Below are 25,328 nucleotides of genomic sequence, written 5' to 3'. Positions count from 1 at the left end.
TTCGCACCTCAAAGCCTGCTAAAACCTTCCTCTGTGATCTACACTAAGTAGGAAAAGGAGAGAATATTGGATTTAGCACAGAGCAGGAGACACACACACAGAGTATGAATGAAACTTTCCTTTTTTTTGGTGTACAATTAAAGTAACAAGAGTGAACAAAGCCGTTTGCAGAGCGCTAAGCCAGCACTTTGTCCAGCTCATGACAAAACAAGAGAGATGTATGGTCTGATGCTTTTATACAATCTGCAGTGACTGATTATGTATTCCCCATTTAGCGTTGCAATACATTTAATTGTTGAGGTAAGTGGTTAAAGAAATGAAAAATGCCAGTTAGCTCGTTTTGCACAGCACTCGTCAGCGACTGGAGCTGGATGTTACATTCCCAGTGCAAATTACCAGCATTGGCAGGGCTATTTTACAGCTGTTCTGTCTGCTGCCTGCATTGTAATGAAGTCGTGACATGAAATGTTTGTGGAGATTGTAATGAAATGTTAGCTGAAAATATATTAAAGTGGTGAGTGTAGAAAGAGAAATGAAGTACAACATTTACCCGCTGCACCGTCTCCTTGCTCGGGCTGCTGCTTCAGCCCAGATGTGCTGACCTGCCTCCTCCTACTGAATTGCACACCACAGCTGCTCTGCAGCCCATCCTTTGGGCTCAGTTTTTGAGCTAAAACGGACCTGATTTTATTTTTAAGCCTCCTTTTTTTTTTTCTCCTGAACCCCTAAATTCCCTCGGGCTCACAGTCATCGTTCCTTCCGCTTTCATCTCTCTGCAAACCTCTTGACATCCAGCTGCTGTTTCCTTCCCCACATCCCTCAGATCCATCTCACTTTCCATGGTTAGACAGGAAAATGAGCTGTTTGGGTTTCCCTGGCCATTGGAGCCTCCCTGGCATCCCCTGTCCTTTGGAATTCCCCTTTTTCTACGGGAATTTGAGGGAATATGAGCAAAGCCAACCCTTTTGGTGGCTGCCCTCCTGTTCTCAGCCCATGTTTTGATGCTCTGGTTGTCTCCCAGTTTGCTGACAGCTCAGAGCTGACCTCGTCTTACCACCATCAAATCAGATCCAACAGCACCAAGTAACCCCTGCAAGGATGTCTTAAATTCCACTTCCATCCCCTTCCATAAATTGTTAATAAGGGTGTCAGTGTCATGGCATTTTGCTACTCCTCTGACAGCACTTCAGAACTCTTTTTCTTCTCTACATTTCCATTTTTGCCTCTTTCTCCTGTTTTTCCTTCCTCTTCCCATGCATGCCCTGGTGATAAAAGCCCTTTCATTTCTCTGCATCCTTGGCTGTATGTCCCCTCCCCTGTCACCTCCTGGAACAGCCAAGGTAATTTTCACACCTGTTTTGAGACTCAAACCCTCCTCCAAAGGCTGTGTGCCACTTGCTGTAGTCCTAATTTTCTGTCTTTTCCTAGGAAACCTGTGGTGGGAGGTTTACAGCTTGCTTACAGCCATGCAGAGGCACTTGGAATTTTTCCAGATTTGTAACCAGCAGCCATTCAGACACTCCAATCCCTTGGGGAGCCAGGCTATGTGCTGTGCCTCTGTGCCAGGATATGAGCCCATCACAATGTCCAAGGACCTTGCACATATTTCCTGGATTTATCCTCAGCATATGCTGGAAGAAATAAAAAAAAATTTCCCCCCCTCCAACTCTTTGAAGAAAGAGTGGAAAATGTTCAGCCTAGTCTTGGTAGAAAATACAGAATTTTCCAGTATTTATTAGCCTTGTGTATTTAAAGATAGGAGCACTTCAAAGCAACATCTGTTAGTCATGATCTCTATTTACCCTCTCCAGCACAATGGGATCCGACTCATGGCTGGGTCATCCGAATTCATTCCCATCCCAGAAAACTGAAATGTGTGGATGTACCAGACCAGTTTCTGGGAACTAGACAGCATGAAGGCATTTTTCAACCATAAAACAATGAATATTTTGATTTTCCCCATTTTTTCACCTTGTATTTCGAGTACACTAATGCACACATACCCCTCCCCAACTCACAGGGAGAAGGGACATTATTTCTAAAACTGACCATTATTATTTCCAAAATTGACCATTTCAGTGTCAGTGTGGTTGCAGAAATACTGGAGAACTTCACAAGGCCTCCAGCTCTTCATGGGGGTGAAGAAGAGTGGTCTTTGAAGCCCTCTCTCATCCCTGGCAGTCCTGTGCTCATGTGTCAGGTGGCCAAGGGATCCACATGGCTGCTTTGTGACACAAACTGGGAATTTTGAAAAAAATACATGAATGAATTGAGTAAAAGGCATGCCTAAAACTTAAAACTTGCCTTTTACATCCTCTTAGAACTGCTTGGAAGCCTAAAAGTATCATGGCAATCACTTGGTCCAAGTTCTTGTGCTGTTTTAGAAGCCTGTATCCAATTTGGTATCTGGATATGGAATTTTGGGACACGGTTTTGGGGTGATGCTGGTGGTGCTGGGGTGTCGGTGGGACTGGGTGAGCTTGAAGGTTTCTTCCAGCCTTGAAGGTTCTGCAATCCTGTGCTTCTCTGCAGAGCAGATTTTAAGTTTTCTGTGGAAAAAAAATGACACCTTCAGCACGAAGAAAATTGGGAATGGAGAGGCACTTTTTTGGGGGGGCAGGATGAGCTGGTGGAACCAGCGCAGCAATTTCACTCCAAGAGTTTGGAAAAAGCTTCCCAGTGGTCTGCTGGTGGAGACACCTGAGGAAAGGAGGTTTTTCATCCCACAAGAAGGGAACTCCAAGGAAAAAACATGGAAATCCATCTTTTAGCTGCTCACCTTTCATCCAGGTGGGGCTAAAAGTGCATCAGCTGCTTGATGGGAAGAACAGACTCCAGTGGGATGGAGGTGCAGTCAAAAAACTCCTAGATGGGAATGGTTTAGACAGGAGGAGTCATCAGGCCTGGCAATGTGCAGGGGAGACAGGGGGGAAGAGGAAAAGAAAAAAACAAAAGAAAAAGAAGAAGGGCACATTAACAATTGTCAGAGAAGAAGAGGGATAGGTTTGTGAAGTGGAATATGTCAAAGCTTGGCAAACACCCAGTCAAAGGGAGAGTGATAACAAACCACAAATATCTGGAAAGCTGTAAACACTGAGGCAGGCAAAGAACTCTGGAGGGTGAGGAATTGCAAAATACAGAAATGGCAGGGGAAAAAAAAAAACCAACAAAAAAACCACCCACCTCCTTTTGACCATGAGATGTGTTGGGCTCTGTGTAATGGGAAGGGGTGGAAATACCCTGGAATTGAGACCTTTTCAAAGGAGGGGGTTAAGGAAACACCAGTAAATGTACAGTAGAAAATAGTTTTGTTATAATGAGTTTTGTAATAATAATAATAATTATAATAATAATTATAATAATAATTTTTGTTATAATAGTTTTGTTATAATGTTGTAATGGATGGATTTGGTTTCCCAAGCAGAATTCCTCACTGGTTCTACGATTGGGCAAAGAAAATTATTCTGCCCCTTAGGTTTTTATAAAATATATACGGACCAATATTCTGGCACGCAAGCCCAACGTTTTCTGAGCCTGGTTTTGAGAAGTCCTCAGTCCAGTGATTTAAAAGAACATCTCATCAATTCCTGGCCTAAGAACCCTGGGTGTTTTGTTAAGTTTTCTTGAAAATATGTGCCCTTTTAAAAAAATGCTGGGGAGACAGCTGACAAGAAAGATGGAGAGGGACTTTTTACAAGAGCCTGGAGTGCCAGGACAAGAAGAATGGCTTCAAACTGATAGAAGGGAGGGTTAAATGGGATATTAGGAAGAAATTCTTCCCTGTGAGGGTGGGGAAGCCCTGGCATAAGGTGCCCATGGATCCCAGGAATGTCCAGGTTGGACACTGGGGCTTGGAGCAACCTGGGACAGTGGAAGGTGTCCCTGTTGGAACCTTTATTTCCCTTTCAACCCAAACCACTCTGTGATGCTATAAAATTATATTTTGAAATAATTTTCCTCTTCTAGTTGGCCCCAATATCCTCATGAGCCATCTCAAAATATTCTCATTAACCTTTCTTCAAGCAGAGCTCATGCTGGGTCATGCTCTGATATCCTTGCAGCTGCCAGTGCCTCCAAGGAGAGGTCACAGCACCCAGGGGACAGCAGCAGAGCCAGGACACTTTGGAGGATGCAGGCAGGATCTGCTGTGAAGATATCCAAGTGCTCCCACCACTGCCCAGAGAGGGAATGAAGGATTTGTGTTGCATCAGGAGGTAAAATTCAGTCAGGAACTAACCAAACCCTTTGGATGGATGAGGTGCCCTTCTGACTAACTTCTAGCAATTGAGATCATCAGAGACTATTTTCCTAATGTGACCAAAACTTGAGAAGATGGCACAGAAAAAGATCATAGGATGACTAATCACATGACATAGGTAAAATGGTTTCTTCTACCTTTAATGCACATGTAATGAGAGATTTATTTTAAAATTATATTTTAGCTGGGCCAAGAAATAGTCTGAAGTAGAAAAATTTGCAGAAGAAAATTCTGAATCCCTGATGATCTGGGGGCAGTTTAAAAGGCTTGTGAAGTTTGGGGGACCAAGTGCAGACTCTTTGGAATCTGGGCAAGGTTTGCAGCTTGGCTGACAATTGATTCTGAAAGAAACTTAAATAAATTTAAAGAAATTTAAATAAATGACTAAAGTTATTAATATAACCAATTTCTGCAAATGTGGGCACATCAGGGCTGTGTTGTCCAGGTGCTAAGTGGCAAAGAGAAGATCCAGCCAAGGTCTTGGGGTCTGTCTGAGCCTCACTGAACACCTCTCATGGTGTGGACACAGAGCTCCTCAGCTCTGCCTGCACTGGGCTCATCCCTTGTCATGGTCACCGGGAGACCCTACAAATAACCCCAAAGCAGCAGTGGTAGGGTCTCTCCATTCTTCACTCCCCTCTTGCAAAGTCTGTGTTTTCCAAGGCTCCTGGAAGGCAGGGAGCAGGTCCTGAAGGAAGGTGTAGCTCTGCAATGGGTGGATCATTGAGCTTCCCATGGCCAGCTCGAGGATTTTGCTCTTCACACGAGGGGACTCCATCTGCTCTGGCTCCATCCCTGTCCCAGGATCTGGACCCCAGTGCCAGGATGTTGTTCCCATTGCACAGGACAGCAGCCAGGCACCACAATCTGGAAATCCTGCAGGCAGCCCCGTGAGCACTGGGGATGCTTTGGAGGCCTCCAGGCACGTCCTTGCCCATCTAAACAAAGACCTTTAAATCTCGATTTTTAGTGTTTAATTAAAAGCTGGTTCAAAAATGCACTTACCCTTTTGGGCTGGAAGTACACATGAAGCAGATAGTGAGGATCTGTGGATTTATTTCCATTGAAAGGCAAATCATTATCTTTATAGTCACACGTAGGTGTGCCTGCCATAACTCCACAACCTTCTTAAATAGTGACAGACTTTTTCCGAGAGTTCAGTTTTCTTTTTCCCTGTTCAGGTCTCAAACATTGGTAACACAATCCTGTGCTTAAAAACTGCCACCAAGACACTCCTAACACAAAGCCTGGTGAGTTGGCTCCCATTGCTCCCAAAAAAATGGATATGCAGAACATTTCCTATAAAACCTGAAACCACACCTATTTTGTCTGGGAAAAAGGACACAAAAGAACAGCAAAAAGCAGGGATACAGAGGGCTGAGCTGTCTGAGATTCCTGCAGCAAACACTGTGGAGAGCCACTCATAAATGTCACAGATGATTTTCCAGACCAGTTCTTCAGATGGTGTTGGGAAAGAACGGATTTATGCCAGCAGGCACCAGATGCAGTTTTGGGGCCCAGGGTACAGAGTGGGAAGCCTTTGAATCTAGAAGAGAAAAATAAAAAAAACCCTGCCCTTTGTAAACAGCCAGGATGGGCTGCAGTGACAAATGCCATACACTCCATTCTAAAGTGGGGAATAATGGAAATTATTCATTATTCGCTTTATTTACTAATAATGATACAGAATGTATTAAGGGCAAGGGGGCAAAGCAGTTGAACACATGATTCAGGAGGAAGATACATCTCAGGCTGAGATTTTGCAGCATAACTTCATGACAACAAAAGATAATTTCTGAGCATGAATACTCTTCCTTAGAGGCCTCCCTTAGGCTTCATTTCCAGCCTTGGGCGTGGAGCTGTTGGTGAATTAATTGGGGATGGTTGCAATCTCTGGGCCAGAGAAGCTCAGCACAGGAATGGCAAGGCACTGTTGAAGAAGGGGTGGAAGTGTTTCAGCAGAACTGTCTGGAGAAGAAGATACACAGCACCTGTGCACTTAAAACTCAGGCTGTTTGCTCCCACATTTTCACAGCCCAAAAAGCCTGGCCTATTTTAACCTGGTGAGTAGCAGATCTGGCATGGGTGTCACACACAAAAAATGCAAACACAAATGCAAACCACAGTGTCAATCTGAAATTGCCATGCTAGGCCAAGCTTATTTTATTACATACATTCTGCAATCTAAGGACTAATATGTTCATAATGTAAACATTAAGCATACAGAGTTAAAATTCAAGGCCACAATAGTTTTTTTTTTGGATTGTCCCTTTTTTTGTTTGTTTGTTTTTTTGTGTGTGTGTGTCTTTGGTTGGCCGAGATCAACTCGTAGTGTATAAATGCATAAGTTATATAATAATTATATAAAAAGGAAAAAAAAATAACATTGAACTTGTATACTTCATTCTGACAAACGCACAGCGTTCGCGACTCGGTAAGAAAAACTGGCGCCCGCCTAACAAAAATACTCGGGTGATTTCTGGTTCTGGCAGTCAGGGGTTGTCTCTTGCTCTAACCAATAGAAAACAAACTCCCTTGGTAATGATGAGGTTCTAACTGGTAACTTTTAAATATCAGACACAATTCCAGTTTTGCTTTTGGTTTTTTTTTCCTAAAAAAAAAAAAATGAGAGATGCATATTCTGATTTCTCGCTCCTTCTGCTTTTTTCCCTTTTCCCACCTTTTATTACTCCTGAATCAAGTCTGTTCCTCCTGAAATACTGGGAATGGTATAATACTGAGCAATATGTTTCACAAGTCCAAACAAGTGTTTCTTCATAGTCCCAACACTACACAGTTTTCAGTCTTTTCAGTCTCTACTGGTCAAGAAGTTTCTTTCCTCCCCTTTTCACCACCTTCATCCTCCTCTTTCTCCTTCCTCTGCCAGGTGCAGGCCTCTGATCTACAATCATACACTTGCCCTCCAACACATTCTCATTTCCCACGTTTGGCTCAGGGTTCCTGTAAAACTGTCAAGGAATCTGAAAGTTTGGGTTGTCTTCACAGTTTGAGTAGCTGATTCGCTCTGATGAATGGATCTCGTTTGACTTTAACTACAACACTGCTGTTCTATTCCAAATCAGCTTCCACATTAACCACTCTCTTCTGCTGATATGTTTATAGTTTTTAAATACAGATAGGCTTTTTTTTTTCCTTTTTTTTCCCTTTTCCCTCTCTTTTGTAATGATCCATATACTGCATGTTAGGTCACTATAGACTTATCCTTATATTGCTGTAGTATAGTCCCAGTTTTGCACTAGCATGATATCAAACTTTACACACAAGCTTATCAACTTTTTAAGACCACCAGCTTCCGTAGGTTTTCCTTATCATTTCATGCTTCTACCTACAATAGTCTATTGTTGTTTGGTCCACAGAGTCGATGCCCATATACATTACATTTTAGTATCTTAATACTTCTTGGATATTTCCTTTAAATCCCTACTACAAAAAAGTCTTTTTGACATCTATTTTTAACGTGGTTTTGGTTTTTTTTTTTCCCAACCAAACCTTCACTTGTCTCTTTAGGCACTTTTAATTCGAGTACTCCAACAGAGTTCATTGCGACTCCTCAGGGACCGAATCCCAGCGAGAAGCACCTTTGCTTTGCATGGTGTTTATTTTCCCCAGCCCACTTAGTAGTAGGTGCCAAGATGAGAAGGCATATGAGCAGCTGGCAGCCTGGTGTTGGGGTAGATCCCTCCAGTCGGCGAATTCCAGTACGGATTGGGGGCAGCAAAAAAGCTGGAGGACGTCACGGGCAAGGCAGGGGGGTGGGGAGCCACAAAGTTCATCTTCTGCGGGTGCGCGTGGTACGAGCTCATGTAGGGCAGGTCCGACGGGTATTTGTACATGGACGACTCCGGGGGGTGAGGCTGCAGGGCCTGGGCGATGCCGTGGAAGTCGAATTTGTAGGCGTAGCGCTTGCCGTGCACCTTGGTCATGATGTTCTTGTCGTAGTAGTAGCGCAGGGCGCGGCTGAGCTTGTCGTAGTTCATGTTGGGCTTGCTCTTGCGCTCGCCCCAGCGCCGCGCCACCTCGTCGGGGTCCGTCATCTTGAACTCGCCGTTGGTGCCCTCCCAGGTGATGCAGTTGGAGTTGGAGCTGTCCGACAGCAGCTCCAGCAGGAACTGCCACAGCTGGATCTGCCCGCTCCCTGCGGGGAGGAACAGAGCGGGAATGTCAGGGCTGGCGTTAATAATGTCAAGGCATCAATTCTGCAGGCTCTCCCCGAGGACCCCATTAGGAAATGTTGTGATGCTGGCTCCTAATTCTTTCTATTAGCCAGTCCCCCTTCTCCCAGGACTGTCTCATGAAACACTAAAGAGCGGGGATAATTGTAATGTGTCGTGTTTTCCCTCATGTGAGTGGCAGAATGCCATTCCATGGAGATTTAATTGTTACCTAATGTCATTCAGCGCAGACAATTGATGGGGAAATAATACAGCGCTCATTTAGGAAACTAATCTCTAAAGTTCAGCACAAACAGCTTTCGCTTGCGTAACACTCGGCTTGTTCTCACAGCATTATGTTGCAACTAAATGTTCCCTGCTATGGAATGAGCCCACACAAAATGGAGAAGTTTAGAGCAAGCTGGGCCCGTGCCAAACCATATCATCCCTTTGCAGCATTTGGGGAAATGCACAACGGAAACTTATTAGCTTGCTGTTACACTGCATACAACCAGAGGGCAAAACAACTGCAAGAACAGTGAAAAGGTCCATAAAATACATCCTTGTCATCATTCTGCTTCAAATGAGTTAAAATGATTATTTTACATTAAGACATAAAATGTTGCTGTTGTACTTTTCTCACTCTCTGCCAATTCCACCGCAAAAAGAAAATAGTCTGCTGTGAACTTTGCAAAAGTGAGGTAGGGCAACAAAATTTGTCCAATTTAGACAAGTGAAAGTAGATTTCAAAGGGCCTTGCCACTGGTAGTCATGTTAGAAGCTTAGCATTTCTTAACAAAGCAACACTGAAATGATGCAAAATGCAGCTGAAGCAGCTTGCGATGCAATCTGTTTCACAAGCACGGTGTCAGCAGAATTTGCCAACCAGCCTGGATGTGCTAACTGTGAACTACGTCTCAGACCAGGAATAGGTTGGGTTTCTTTCCTTTTTTCTTATCCAAACCAGCTATGTGGGTATAATAAACAAGCTTTTCTTTAGAAAGCTTATAGTAGCAATTACAATACCGAGCTAGAGCAGCATCTGAAACCCATTAGCAGTTATACTTCAGTGCAACTGAAACCCATATTCATTTAAATTGTATTTATCCAAACTGGCCTTAATGAATTTCTTCTGTTCCATTCACATGCATTAAATAAACAAACAAACAAAAGAATCCATGGTATGAGCAAGGCATGCAAGTTTTAATACACGAAACATAACAAGAGGATTAGGCTTTGAAAATCAATAAACAGTTCAGCACTGGACAAAACACAAATTTTTGAATAAGCAATCCAACATATGTTCTAACATAAACACTTGCCTTCCAAATGTAATATATGGTCCTATGAAAATAAATGGTTGCTGTCAATTTTCTTTTAATGAGAGAGTAATTCCACCGATTTATAAACACACAAAACATGTTAAAGCACAGGAATGATGGTGTGGAGGAATTCCATACCAAATGTTAAAAAAGCATCCCAATCCAGATCGTGTTAATGTCATTCACAGTAATGAAGTCAACCAAATGGACACTTGATAAAATTTGGCAAGCCATGATTTATGACCAAATTAAAGGGATGTAAACCCTCACTTCCAGTCAAGACCAGTGTTGCCTGGAAACCTCCACCACCTCAGGCCATTTGGAAAATCCTACTCTTAACACTTACTTAATTACTTTGCTCTGCCACACAAAACTGTTTAGAGAGTCAGCTAATTTGGAACTGTGCTTGATGTCACTTGGGGGAAAACGAAAGGAAACTGATCAGCATTTTGGCAATTTCAGGCCTTGAAAAGCCGTAAGATTGTTGTAAAAAGAGCCATTGTCACTGGGGGCAGAGGAGATCTCTGTGGAGCGAGGGATGTTGTGCCCTGGGATTGTCCAGGCAAGGGACACAAGTGGAGCACACAGTGTCAGTCCACTGTGGTGGGCTGTGGTGTTGATCATGGTGCTGTACAGCCACAGCATGTCCTGCAGACTTGGTGCAGTGAAATCTGCACAATTCCCAAGCAGAGCTACTAAATCACCCAGAGGTCCCTTTTATTTAGCAAAAACATGCTGGTCCAAGGTTTCACTCAATGATCCTTGAATGTTTTCCAATCTGAGTGATTCTGTGAGTCTGTGATTGTGTTCTAAGCTACCCATCCCTATCCACAATGCATCCCATTGCCTTCTTGAGGTGGGAGAACATTTTTGAAGTGTTTCACCCAGTTATTATTTGCAAATAGATTACACTTTCCTGTTTTTTGTTTTCTTTTTCCTATATATTTCATCCCAAAATTTTGTATTCATCTAGGCCAGTGTGATATTGTGTTGTGGATTAACAGAATCTGGGGAACAGCTGATGAAGAGTGGTTAAGAGATTTGTACCCTTCTGGAGGGGTAACTGGAGACCAGATGGGGTCTCTTACACCCCTTAACCAAATCCTGATGTTCAGGAAACTGCAGTGAACTCCAGCTTCAAAGGCTGGACTCTTTGGAGGTCCTTTCCAACCTTAATGATTCTAAATTCCTCAGTCCCACCCTTGTGTAATTCAGAAATTCTGCAACACACTGGGTATCATCAGCTCCCCTTGAGGAGTGGGAAAGTCAGGGACATCCCCTTCCAGGTCTGATCTTACAGCTGAAGTGGGGACACTCAGCAGTGAAAGAAAGGAAAGCCTCCTATATCAGCAAAATCCCTTCTCACCTGGATTTGCAAGTCGGCTGCTGGTCGGTCCAAGAATCTGATATGGATCTACAAAATTGTGACAGAAAGATTTAAAATCATTAAATCATTAAACAGCATTGTCAAATATTTTAGGTACCATTTCTGAACTTTCTAAGGGGCAGTGTGCACTGCCTGATGGGACAGCAGGTCCAACACCTGAGTAATTTTCTCCCCCTGCATGGCAACGTTTGCATGTTTTCCTTTCAAACTCGGTGTGCAAGGCCATACATTTGCTTTTTGCACTGTAATAATGTGCAGATGCATATATTGAGAATGTAAATTTTGTTATGAAGCATTCTGGTGATGGAATCCCCATCTCTGGATGTGTCCAAGGAAGCCCTGGACACGGCACTCAGTGCTCTGGGCTGGGAACAAGGTGGGGATGGGTCACAGGTTTGACTCAATAACCTTGGAGGTCTTTTCCAACCTCAGTGATTCTGTGATTCTCTTTTGTCACTGGACTCCAGTGAGGGGTCCCATGGATGAACCCTGCAACTGGTGTTTTCAGAAGAGCCTCTGTCAGCCTTACCATGCCTGTTGCATCTCAGTATTGCCCTCTAGGAATTCCCTCTGGAAATGAAAACTTACTTTGGCCTGAAGTCCAACAGGGAGAAAGGGAGGGTTGTGACAGCAGGACCAAAGCCAAAGTGAGGGGCTGCAAGCACTGAGTGGCTTTTACAGCCAAGAAGACAATCAGGTTACGTTCCTTACACATTTAAATAATCTGTGCACCTCACATACAGCCATTTAAAGGTCCTCAGGACTTACATAAATCATTGGTATCTTTCTAGGAAGATTCTTGTGGTTGGAAGGCCAGATTAGATAAAACACTGTTTGGGCAAAATTCAGTGTAATACTTCCCAGGCAGTCTGTGCATGAGTTAATGAGACCTACTTGTTTAGCTCTAACAAAAACCAGAATAATGATTTAAAATCCATGTGATAAAATCTGGCTCAGAGTCTTCTGAGCTAAGAATATCCTCTAAATCTCTTTTATTTCCTCCTTCTAACCTTTTGCTGTTAACAAAAGCCATGACTGACTCAGGACCTTTGTAGAGCTCTCCAGCTACCTGTCCAAAATACAGCTGAATTTGCAATAAGGGATTAGGTCCCACCCCATGGATTTGGAGCTCTGAAAACACAAAAGGCACCCATTTTGCTAAACCACTACTCTACAAACCCATAAACATCTGCTTTCTCCTCAGTTTTCCAGCAGACTGGGAATCCCTCTAATATTCCTGTTGTGTTTCAGGAGCCAAATTCAGATGGGTTTCTGGAGGCTGTAATCCATTCCCTATTTTTTTTTTTTTTTTTGGCTCGTGCACATTTTCCAGCTGCTGGCATCTCAACCACTGGGGTCTTTTGACATCTCTACCTTCCACCTTTGTACCCAAATTGTAGATGGACAGTTTTAAGAGCATTTTTATCCTGGTAGGTTGTCACTGCCTTTAAACATTACACTCATCCCAAATCCAGTTGCAGAGCAAACCCCATTCACATCTGGGGTTTTGGTGGTCTCCAGCTGGAGTGGTCTGAACCAGATTGTGCAGTTTGGGTGCCCTTCTCATCATATTCAACAAACCCAGGCAGAATTCAAACCAAATGACACCCACCTAACTGAGGACGCTGGTCTTCTGTTTTGGGAACTGTTGAGGATGATGGCTGAGTAGCTGAAAATGGAAAAAAAACAAACAAACATGTAGTTATTTTTCCAGTTAGGAAGTTGCTCACCAAACCTATGAAAGGCTCCCAGGCCTGGAGCTCCTGCTGCTCTCTGCTCCAGGATGGACACAACAGGATTGAAAGCTCATAAAAAAAGCTTTTTAAGGCTCTAAGGTGATGGACTTGATGAAGTTTGAGTTTAAGGAAGGCTGTGGCAGCCCAGTGACCCCTCCCAGCATTGCCTATACAACTGGCTTTCCAAAAATGCACAGATAAAACCTCTCCTGAGCTCCAGTAATTCCCTTTGGAGTCTAATCCACGTTTCCCCAGCTGTGCAGGTGCTTTTACCTTTTGACTGAGGGCTGGGGTGGCTGTGACTCGTCCATGCTGATCTCCTGGCTTGCTCATAAGGCAAATCTGTGAAAGAAAAAGACATTTACTCATGCAGATATGACCTAAAGTGGTTATGTCCAAAAAGGGCACGTTTGAGGGGACTCAGGATTTGGAAAATCACTGAAACGGGCAGGGAATTCTTTGTTAAAACCTTTATCATCTTTATTGTCTCTAAAAACAACAGTAAAAACAACAGTTGTGCTCTGCACTGCTCTACAGAGGTGCCTGTTGTTGTCAGAAGCCTGAGCTGCACTGAAACAAGTGGTGCAAAGAATCTTTAAAGACAATACAGAATTCATCACTTCTAAAGGTTCAAGGTACTCCCTTTAGTCCCCTTCCTCAGCCCAGCACACCAAAGAATGGCACACACTGGCATCATGAATAATCTGTGCTAGAATCTTGCAGGAAAAGTCCCCCAACAGCTCATTTATGCATAAGCCCTCCCAAATTCAGCCGAAACAATCTAACCGTGTTTCCTTTCAAAAAGTCAGGCTTCAGTTGATTTATTCCTTTCTGCTTCTTGGGACAAGCTCCTTAAATTTACTCATCTAAATTTTCATTTCCCTTTCTTTCATTTACTCGTTACTTCTATTTTATTTCAGTGCTTTAGCATATTTTTAAAAAAATGAAAAAACTAAACCATAAAAGCTTTCTTCATAAAGTAAATGTAGTAAATTCAAATGTTTGGTTTGCCCTTAGAAATCTTTGGCAGTTTCCTGTGCTTTTCCACGGCTGACTTTAACACATTAGCTAAAATTACTGCCAAAATCAGAGACTTCTGTAACTTCCAGGGCCTCAGGAAGGTAGCAGTGCCCACCTGGTGGAACTAAGTTGGTGCAGATGTCTTGACTCTCAACACTACTTGTGCTTTATTTCAGAATTCATGTTTGGAAATGAAACCAGAAAGCAAAGAAACAGCCCCAGCCTGGCTCTGTGCAAGGCAGATGTATCTGCCCGCTCCCAAGCATTGCATGGAAATAAAGTGTAATGTAAAATGCACCACCAAATTGCCTTTAATTTATTTAGTCTGTTAGCTCTGCCACCTCCCAGAATCCTACCCTTCAAAACCTTTGCTTTTGCTGAGATTTGCAACTGATTTTTGTACTGCATTTTCATCATGAATATCTTTGTATCCCTGATTTCTTGAGGACTATTCCACAGCTTCAGAGGAAATAATGTGAATTTTACAGGTGCTCAGCTCTGAGCAAAATATGAAGCAGTGTGACCTGCAGACGTCCTGCCCAGGCTGAGACCAACACTGCTGTTTATTAGAGACTTTATCATGTGGCAAAAAAAAAAATCCAGAATCTCTCTGGTCGTAATTCCAGTGGGTTCTGAGTTCTGTCTGCACAGAGGGGGCTCAGCTATGGGGGGCTTGCAGGTATCTTGTGCCTTGCCTGGCCAGTTCCCTGCTCCACGGCAGGTTCTCCACCTCCTCTTCAGATTCCCTTGCCAGATTTGGTGACATAAGGAACCTATTTTTTTTCCCTCCACTTTTTCCATTCCCTGCCCAGAAAGACGTTGTCCCAGCCACAATTCCACCATCAACCTCTTCTCTTTCTTTTTCTTTCTTTCTTTCTTTCTTTCTTTCTTTCTTTCTTTCTTTCTTTCTTTCTTTCTTTCTTTCTTTCTTTCTTTCTTTCTTTCTTTCTTTCTTTCTTTCTTTCTTTCTTTCTTTCTTTCTTTCTTTTCTTTCTTTCTTTCTTTCTTTCTTTCTTTCTTTCTTTCTTTTCTTTCTTTTTTTTCTTTCTTTCTTTCTTTCTTTCTTTCTTTCTTTCTTTCTTTCTTTCTTTCTTTCTTTCTTTCTTTCTTTCTTTCTTTTTCTTTCTTTTTCTTTTTTCTTTCTCTTGCTTTCTTGCTTTCTTTCTTTGTCTCTCCCTTTCTTTCTTTCTTCCTCTCTTTTTCTCTTTCTTTCTCTTCTCCTTTCTCCCTTCTCCCCTCTTCTTTCTTTTTTCCTCTCTCCTCTTTCTCTCTTTCTCTCTTTCTCTCTTTCTCTCTTTCTCTCTTTCTCTCTTCCTCTCCTCTCCTCTCCTCTCCTCTCCTCTCCTCTCCTCTCCTCTCCTCTCCTCTCCTCTCCTCTCCTCTCCTCTCCTCTCCTCTCCTCTCCTCTCCTATTTTTGGATCTCCAAATCATCAGACACCTGTGCCCTGAGAGCACTGGCAGTTCCTGTGTGTGCTTGTACTTGGTGGCACTTGAAACACACTTGGTACAAATTCAGTACTGTGGGAAAAATGTCTTGCCGTTTAACTCCTCACATCACAAGATGATCTTTTGACTACGCTCTCTCCATGAAAAGAAAAATCACATTATCAGCTTTTCTTGGAGCAGAGCAAAGCTCCAGCTCCATGCTTGGTTCAGCACCGTGCCTTGATAAACACGTTGTTATTGCAGATAAGCACAGCTGTTCTTGTCCACGAGACATCAGCACAGCATGTCCTTATCTGGGACAGATCCCTGATGGGAATGCTCCTGTTTGGTGAGACAAACCCCAGCCAGGTGTCCCAGAGCTCTTGAGAGCCTCATTGTCACTGAAACCTCATGTTCTGTTGTAAAGGTGACTGCAGAAATCAATCCTCCCTTGCACTGAAGCCCTGCTCATTTCCCATTTTCTATTGTAGTGCCTTAACAATGGCAGTGCTTAATTACTCTCTCCAGAACTGCACCCCACGATTTGGCTGATTCCCACTGAACGTTATTTATTCCCCCTGCTCCTCATTTTTGACCTTTTTCATGTCATCAAGTGGCTGTCCCCAGGGTCTGCTTTTGCTCTCACATGAACAGTGCTTTGTTATGGGAAAGCTTCTTTGCAGTCTGGTTGAAATGTGACATTTAACTCAAAGGAAAACCACAGAATAAGCCAACAAAACAGTTTCCTGAAAAAAAACTGAATTTCTGCAAAAACCCCTTTTTCTCTGAATAAAAAAAAAATCGGACTTTGAAGATATCCATCAACTTTCAATTGTAAAAGATAAATTAAAACAATATTTCCAAAATCACTACAGTTCTTTGGAGAAGATGTTTAGTTCTGCACAGAAGAACAGAGACACCCTAAAACTAAACTGTAATTCCACAAGTAATTGTGTGAATGCAGAAAGATGCTGACACAAAGCATTTTGTTCAGTGTCATTTAAAATGTTAGATAAAAATGCTGAAATGAAGGAGCTCACTATATCTGACAGGTGGTTTAGAACCTTTTCCTCTTGAGAAAACTAACATTTTATTTTAGCATCACACATAGGATGAAACAAATACGGAAATCATAGACCTTGTCAGGGAACAAAAAAAATCCCAATTTTTATTCAAGTCCAGTGTAAAACAGACTCATTCCAACATTTGCCTGAAATCCTCTCCATTGGAACAGATTTTCCTGCAGGACACCAGGTCCCTCTGGTCTTATGTTACATGTTCACTTCTGCTGGGAATTACTGAGAGTTTGGGGCCTCTGGATTTATGTTTGGTGATTGTTTCCATAGTTCTGCTTTGTTTTCTCATCCCTATTTGTGCTGACATTCCCCAGTGTCCCTGAGAGCTCCTGGGTGCCCCAGTCTGCTTTAATGCTCCATGAAAATGTTTAATTTATTTGGATTATCACTACTTCTTATACTGACACTAAGCAGGTGCTCTGTCACTCTCTTTATTTTGATAATTACATCAAGTTTCCTCAACCCCAGACAGTGATTTGAACAATTTCAAACCACTGTATCTCTCAACATGCTCCGAAGATTTTTCCATACTCCCATGGCTTTCCCAGGCGTTTCTAAGCACCTCCAAACTCTGCAAAAAGCCTTTTTGATAAGGGATGATTGACACAGCTTTCCCTGGAAGGCCACACTGCTGGGGTGTTTAGTGGCACAGCCACATTTCCCATGGGATTCTCCACCATGGTTCTTCCTTTGTTCACATCTTTCACTTTGGCTGTCACTGTGCCAGAAATGAAGACGACTCTGTTCAGTTGTTCCTTCATGAGTGAAGGGGGCTAATTTGGAATCAGTAAGATATGCAAATAACTTGTGCCTTGTGCTGCATTTATCAACTTGTGTTTTCAGTTGTTAATTGATTGCCAAGTTGTTTCTCCCTAATGAACTTCCTGGGTACCCGGAGAGGAATCCTGCATAGGAATATCTGGGTTTAAGTAACAACAGAATCATAGCATCTTGGAATGTTTGGGTTGGAAGGGACATTAAAGATCATCTCGTTCCACCCCTGCCATGGCAGGGACACCTTCCACTGTGCCAGGCTGCTCCAAGCTCCAATGTCCAGCCTGGCCTTGGGCACTGCCAGGGATCCAAGGGCAGCCACAGCTGCTCTGGCAATTCCATCCAGCCAGGGAACAATTCCTAATTCCCAATATGCCATCTAATCCTACTTTTTGTCAGTTTGAAGCCATTCCCTGTGTCCTGTCCCTCCAGCCCTTGGAAATTGTCTCTCTCCATGTTTCCTGGGGCTCCTTCAGGCCACAATTAAATCACCCCAAAGCTCCTGTTCCCCAGGCTGAACAATCCCAGCTTAACTTATGATGTCCATTACTGATGACAGGATAATTAGCCAGTTCTTAATTTGTTTCTTATGATACACTGATTTAATTTCTATTGTAAATAGTTGTGGGGTGTTTTGGTGAATGCCTTAAGAAAGCCAAATGTATGCATTGGATCAGCAGTTCCCTTTTTAGCCATTAACATAAACAAACAATTCTAGCAGAGTTTGATTTCCAAGGATCCAAACAAGCTGGATTTGTTGATGTAATGGCCTCGTAGTTGTTTCCTTTTCTCTCTTTTCAAATTATCAATTACCAAATCTACAGACATGCATATATACATGTATACAAGGCTATATAAAATAATATCTGTACGTACCCTCCTGCACTCTACCCTAAAGCACAAATAAAATAATTCCTGTTCAAACTCCCTTTTTTTAATGTGCTAATATCTCTTCACCAGAGCTCACCCAATTCCAGTGCATGTCCCTTCTGAGCACTTGGATTATTGCCTCTGGCTCACTAATGGATTTCCTTTACATTCAGTATTTGCTGCAACTCCTCTTCATGTCCCTTAGTACTCTGCACTCATTATTGGAAAAGCAAATTTCCAGAATAGGCATTTTTCCAGCATTTTTTGTGGTGAAGGGTGATAAAAAGAAAATCTTTGGCTTCATAGCCATGTCTTCACCTTCTTTATTTATTCCCATCAGGCCTTCACAAATCAGCACATCCACAAAACTTTCACAGGTTTCAAAATTTTGAGCCTTAAGAACTTCCTTATGTTTTGATTTTACTCAAGACACTTAAACTTATAATCAGATTGTTGTGGGTTCTGCTTGCCTCAAACATAAATAAAATGTAGACAGCAGGAGAAGCATATATCCTGCGTTTTTAGAGTATTTTTCCACAATAGACTTCAAATAAAAGGGAATTTTAACCTCATTTTACAAACAGAGAGCTGAAGGGCATTGACAAGTGACTGTGCTGGGACAGTGCAACAGAACCAGTGAACAGAGCTCAGGTTTCTGATTTTTGGTGCTTTAAAAAGTTGACACAATTTCTTCAAAGACAGAGATTTGTGGAAGAAATGGACTTATTAAACTCTACTTAATTATTTCACACTAATTGTTTCACTCTACACAATTATATAGACACATATATATGTGATATAACTGTATAATGTGTGTGTTCAAAATAAAGCCTCAAGGAAAAAAGAATGAGACATTTCAAGAGATGAAATGAGTAAATCACAGCACACAAAAAGTGGTCATTGTTCATACCTGGCCTGGTTGCAATTCTTTGTGTTGCTTCTGGATAAACTGATGTGTTTGGGAAAATAAAAGTGGCACCTCCTGAAGAGAAAGAAGAGGACATAACACCTAAAGATTCATTTCCACAGTCCCTAAATCCACCAATATTTTCCCCTCCTGTGGAGTGAATGAGTGAGGAATCTGAATAACTAATTTCTGCCTTTGGACTGTTTTATATAAAAGTTAATTCCAATAATCTTTTACATCTACGTAAATCCATTCAAATTACTGGATAAAAGTCTGTGCAAAATCTGTTGTAAGAAGGAGAGAGTCAAGCTCAGGAAATCCCTTCTACCACAACCACCTCCACCTGGGAAGGTGGCTTTGTATCTCCTGAAATAAAACCTCTTTGCCTTCATTAGTGCATTCCCAGAAAAGTCTATATTTTCAACAGAGACTTTTGGTTTTGGGTCACACCCTCAGATATCTCATTAATCTTCCCCAGAGTGAAAAAAATGAGAAATATTGAGCCTGATGAAAGAAATGGAATCTCCCTTTCCTCAGGCATTGAAATTGCTCTGACTACACCAATGGACTTCTCATGACCCTCTCCAGGAACATCAAAAAAGTCAATTACTGCTGATTCCAAGAACTTTTTTTCTAACTTTTTTTTGGTCCACTGAAAATTGAACACTGATTTCCCATATGCTGATGATCAGCACGACATTATTCACACTCCCCAATGACAGATAATCTCATTTTGGTGAAATGAATTTCAGAATATCATTGTCAGTGCACACATGGAGAAAAAGATAACACACAGAACTGCTGAACAACACTTGGATATCCACAAGTGGAAGCTGCTTGGCAAATGAGAATCTCTAAAGCCAGAGATGGAAAAGACCATCAAGTTCATCTATTTTTAAAAAGGACTTAAATCTTATCCAAACCACATCAAAGTAAATGGAAAATATTTTTGTTGCCTTTGGTGGGGTTTGCAGCAGGCTAGAGCCCACAGCAGGACTTTGTTTGCCACTATGACCAGTGGCAAACCTCTAATGTCAGGGAGAGATCTTCTAATCCAGTGAATTTTGCTATGAAACTCAGAGTGAAAAATGAAATAAAATATGAAAGAAACATTGCTATCCAAGTTTTCTTTTTTTTTTTTTTTTTTTTTTTTTTGCATTATCCGTTGTATTATCTTTTTCCTTTCTCATAGAGAATTGTTATTTCTGGTCACTGTAGGTAACTAACACCCTCAGGCATGATCATGCAATATTCCAAACATCTTCTGCAGGGATATAAACCGCATTATTTGTACAATTCCATGCCATCCTCTGCTGCACAACTGTTACAGCAAGTTAAAATAGATTCCGAATTATTTTCATAAATACTTTAAGTTGCATCCTGAAAGACAAATGAGGCATGTGTCATTCTCCTGCCTACACTCAACACTTTTCTGGGCCAAATTAACAGAAGGGTGAATATCAACAAAAATAATTTTAAATTCAGACCAGCCTTAGTGGAATTCCCAGCTCAAGTCCCACAGCAGCTAGAAAATGAGATGAGCTAACTGCCTAAAGAGCAATTTTATTGATTCCCACAACATTTAGCTCATGGGAGGGGAGACATCCCCATTCCCCAGAGCCCAAAGCACTTCTGAGCTCCAAGAAGCTTCTAGGGAATCCATGGAGTAGATCTGACAGTAGAATGGACAGAAGGACCATAAAAATCCTCAGATAAAAGGCCCCACACCTGCAGTTTTATGCTGTGCCTGGGACCCCATCCTCTTGCAGGACACCAGAAATTTTTGCACCATTTTTGCACCACCTGGCCCTGCGTGATCTCACCTTCTCTCTGTGTGTCTGTGCAGAAAACACACAGACAGCAGGGAGGGGACTCTCTTGCCTCCCTCCTTATTTACCACTTCCATTTTTTTTTAGCAAGCAGCCCATGGAAAGGAATCCTGTGCTTTTAGAAGATGACCTACAGCAGTGGGAGCAGTGCCAGCATTACCTGTGTTTCTAGCATGCATTAACCGTGGAGAGTTTTGTAAGGCCTTATCAACATCATCTGAAGTCAAATGTGGAAGAGGAGCTACAAAACAAAACAAAAAGCAACACCAAAATGTAAAAAAAATCGTGAATTATCTTTTTAAACAATATTTTCCCCTGACAGGATTGCCTGAATGTGAATCTATCAACAGCCTGCAGCTTGGAGGGAGGGGTGTGGGCTACAGGGTAAATTAGGGCATTCATTTATCCAATATCATAATTTATTGTTATGAATGCACAAAATTTCTGGCTGGTTATTGACAGTGTGCGTGTGGAGGAGACTGCACCGCACTGGTGTTGCAATGCTTGGTGGTTTCTTTCTCTAAAAACCATGTTCATTTTAACTTCTTTAAACTGAGGCAAATTTTCCTCAAACTTAGGTGAAAGCCCTCAATCCAGGTAATCCCTAGACCCCTTTTCCCATTGAAATTCTAGCCATGCACTACAGTTAATTTGCATTTGGACTTCAGGGACTGTTCCTTTTTTTTCCCATGAATTTACAGAATTTTTTTTTATTCAATTCAGTTGAATCTTCCCAATCCTACCCAGAGTACAGCAAACTCCTGCTATTCCTTAGAATCATGCCTGGAATTCACTTTATGAATCAATGTTTGCACTCTCATTTAGTTAAAATGGAAAGAAATGAATATGTGACCAGAAAAAACATCAGCACTGAACCCCATGTGATTTTTCTTCCTGCTCAATATGCTTCAACTCAATTTTTCTCTGAGATGGTTACCTAGAAAGAGTCCCTAATTCTTCTCTTTGATAAGCATGAGTGAAGTTAATGGGAATCTTTCCATCAAACTCAACAGGACTTGGGCTGGCCTCCCTGTTATGCTCTTAGGAGCAGCAACGTTTGCAACAGACATTTGGAAAACCCAATTATTCGCAGCGATAAATCTAGGACTGGCTGCAGGCACGACGGCGGGCTGGCTTACTCTCTCTGAGGTAGTGTAGGTGTGACAGGAGGATGTCTGCATTGTAGCTGGGGGTGAGCCTCTGGAAGTCATCCTTGGTCATTTTGCAGAGCTCCTTGCCATCGATGTTCTGGAAGAGCAGGATGTCCACGTCCGGCAGCCCGTACTCCTTCACCGCCCACTCCAGCCACTGGCGCACGTGGTCAGTGCTCCACAGCGTGGGGTCTGCAGGGCCACACAGCAAAAGATCAGGCAGGGAAGGGGAATTCAGAGGCACTGGACATCTGCAAAATAATCCCTCCTTTACTGACTGCCGGAGGAGTTAATTTGGTGTGCTGAGGGCAAGGGAGAGCAACTGTGGAGAGCTGAGAGCTCTGAGCGCCAACAACAAAGCCTGTGCTGTGTCAAGGGAAATACAGGTTGGATATTAGGAAAAAGTTCTTACAGAAAGGGTGATAAAGTTGTGGAATGGGTGTGTTTAACAAAGCCTGGATGTGGCACTGGGTGCCAGGGTTTAGTTGAGGTGTTGGGGCTGAGTTGGACTTGATGGTCTTGAAGGTCTCTTGCAACCCAGTGATTCTGTGAATTCTGTGAGTGAGCTCCCTCCCCCACTCAGCTCTTCTGCCTCATTGTTTTTAGGCATCTTTAGCCATTGTTTTTAGCTCTTTTTAACAGAGCTTCTGGCCCACTGACAGCACTGCAAGCTGGAGCAAGTTTCAATACTCTGTTCAATCCTTATCTTTACTCAAGTGAAATTTCCACCCGTGTCTAGAAGAATCTTTCTTGGGTACAGGCTAAATAAGCACTCACAGATTCAGGCAGTTATTTCACAGACTAGAGTGGGTCTCTAGTTAGCAATATTAGAATATTAAAATATTCTGCATTTTTTTCCCAGACTGCTTTGTTGTAAATTGCTACACCTGTACAGTTTGTACTCAATACCTGAAGTACTGGCAAACCATCTGGGGAAAAAGAGCCCCAGACAACTGGGATTTCTAGCAAAATGTTTTTAATGAATTCTTAATTTTAACTTAAGCTTTTTTTAATTTTCCCTCTAAACTCCTCATTTTCTATTTCTATTTTTCCTTGTTCTTGAGTAAGGAACCAACAACACAAAGGTCCCTCAGCTCATACCATGAAGAATCTATACTTTTTGCAGAGAAAAAAAGCCAAGGGGAAAAAGTTCTTCAAGACTTTCTTCCTTATCATCTTAATGACTCTGTGATTTTGTGATATCCTCGAGGCTGAGAATGGAGCAGGTGGAAGTCAAGTGGCTGTTGTTCATCCCATGAAAATCTGGGACATGAATGGCAGCCTTAATAGCTTTTCTATGGCTTAACTTCAGTGCCATTCTCTCTATTTTCAATGTTGTTTAGGCTGGTCTGAAAGAGGTGGAGACCTCCTGAATTCCACCAAAAACCACTTAAAATAATGCCTCCATTTGGTATGAAATAAGCAGGAATCTAGAGAGATGCAAGTATGGTGGTAAATCTTAGGTCTGGATGAGATTGTCCACACCTATAGCAAAGAACTCTGAGAACTTCAGTTTTCTCTGAAGTAAACAACCAAACACCAGCAAATTTACCTAAATATTTTCATTATGTCTGTAATTTTTAAATGCCCCTTAATTATGATAAATAGAAAGTTACCACAGCTGGAAATGTGAATTTTACTTTTAACTTCACCACATGACCTGCACACTGGCTGTGCAATAATCAAAAGCAACTGATTTTTGCCCATTCATTTCTTCAACTGACTTCAAAATGGCAAGGCTGTGACTGTGACCATCTTGCTCCTTGATTCAAACTCACCTCAAACACATCTCCAGGAATACACTAAATCAAAAAATCCCTTGCTGAGCTAACCATGCTAAGAATTACTAAAAGTCTTTTTTTAAGAAGTGCCAAACACCAGGGGGAGAAATGTTTTGGAACATTCAAAAGCTCTGTATTTCAGTGTTGGCAGGACATTCATTATTCAGAGCATCACTCTCCTGTCACCAGAACAGAATTGACAATACCATTGCAGAGGACACTGCAACAGATTTGTCCACACCTTTCTTGACAAATAACTGAAATAATCACAGCTTGCAAAATTGGCCACAGTCAGTACTCTTGCATGTCTAAGCAACTGAAAAACTGTAATAATATTAAGCAACATGGCAGAGGCAGAAATATTTCACACAAGCACCTCTCTGCTGGAGAGGAACCAGCAGCAAAACATTCCCTCCTGGCTGCAGGTGTCGAGTTTACCCTGTGCACATCCTGTGGTTTAGGAACACCCACAGATGCCATGATGCTGTGACTTGGAAACAGGCATGCTAATTACTCTGCAGAATATTCCAGATTTGTTTGGAGGACAAGGCTGCCAGAAGTGACAAGAAGGCAGCAGCCTTCTTGTCCCATCAACTGTTGAATCCCACAGCCAAGCCTGCCAAGGCTGACCAAGAATTTCTCAATTGCGCTCTTACATTGCAGTGGAGTTGTCAGTTTGCTTATTAAAATGTTTTATGCTGCCCAGACTCAGGGGATAACCCACATAAAGGCTCTTCATGCCCTGTTTGATCCCACAGAAGCTACTTTTTGGTATTTTCAAAGATAACCTGTGCTACAGTGATCCTTTCTCTCTCTCTCCCACACATCCTGCACCCAGCTTGTCCAAGGGATAAGAAATGGAGGTGCTTCTTCCTTTTGCTCATTTCAGGGTGAAATCCTCCAAGAAGGAGCTACAGGAGTCAGATAAGATCTGAGTGCCTCTTATCAGCCCATTCTGCTGCTGAAATGGGAAGAACAGATTGAGGAGGGGTTCTCCCTGATCCTCCTCAGCTCATTGTCTCAATAACCCCTACAAACTATTGCTCTTTTCCTCCTGATCGCTTACTTTTCTCCAAACCCTCTCAAATACTCTTGGTGGGCTTGAGGGAAAGGCAGTTTTTTTAGCTTGCAGTTTTGGTGTAGAGGGTCTAACCTGCTGGCACAATGACTCTTCGTTCGTTGGTCGTCATGTTTGGGGGTGGAACGTGCTTCTCCTCCATGTAGTTTCCATAGCTCATCCCAACACTGTCTGAGCTGCTGACCATCTTCCCTCCTTTTGCCACGCTGCAGTCATCTGGAGAATTCCTAGGCAGAAAAGAAAGATGTGCTTCCATTATTATTCCAGTCCTTATTAATATCACCAGAAGAGAATCACCTGGAATGAAATGGAAAACTGGGAGTGGAGCACCTGGAAAGCCCAGTACCTTCCACCCAGTGACTCTGCAGATTCCTTCAGCTGTCTAAAAACACCAACTAATCCAGTTATAATTCTCAATGAGTGTTTTTAAAAAAGAACCAACACTTGCAAAGCTGAAAAATTAGCATACATCTTAAATACTGGAAGAAAATAAAAAAATATAGCATTATTTTTTCTATGCAATGTTTCTACTAATTTTACC

At 42.2% G+C, this 25,328-nt stretch overlaps 1 protein-coding gene across 5 annotated transcripts in view; it reads right to left on the bottom strand.

Moving 5' to 3' along the window:
- Positions 1–6,384: 6,384 nt before the first annotated feature.
- The window catches only part of ERG (ETS transcription factor ERG), a 138,631-nt gene continuing 119,687 nt past the window's right edge, over positions 6,385–25,328 (bottom strand). For 3 of the 5 annotated variants that reach the window (XM_038138163.1, XM_038138201.1, XM_038138173.1), the window contains 8 exons: positions 24,863–25,014; positions 21,917–22,120; positions 20,938–21,018; positions 18,952–19,023; positions 13,149–13,217; positions 12,752–12,808; positions 11,119–11,166; positions 6,385–8,414 (listed from right to left, as the gene is read on the bottom strand). In XM_038138163.1, the coding sequence (XP_037994091.1) occupies positions 7,894–8,414; positions 11,119–11,166; positions 12,752–12,808; positions 13,149–13,217; positions 18,952–19,023; positions 20,938–21,018; positions 21,917–22,120; positions 24,863–25,014 (1,204 nt within the window). In that variant the 3' untranslated portion in view covers positions 6,385–7,893. The remainder of the gene's footprint in view (positions 8,415–11,118; positions 11,167–12,751; positions 12,809–13,148; positions 13,218–18,951; positions 19,024–20,937; positions 21,019–21,916; positions 22,121–24,862; positions 25,015–25,328) is intronic. The other 2 variants (XM_038138184.1, XM_038138194.1) reach the window with 1 other exon arrangement.

Source organism: Motacilla alba, chromosome 1 (assembly GCF_015832195.1).
Source record: "Motacilla alba alba isolate MOTALB_02 chromosome 1, Motacilla_alba_V1.0_pri, whole genome shotgun sequence".
NCBI lineage: Eukaryota > Metazoa > Chordata > Aves > Passeriformes > Motacillidae > Motacilla > Motacilla alba.
This window is presented reverse-complemented; position numbering and strand designations above follow the sequence as displayed.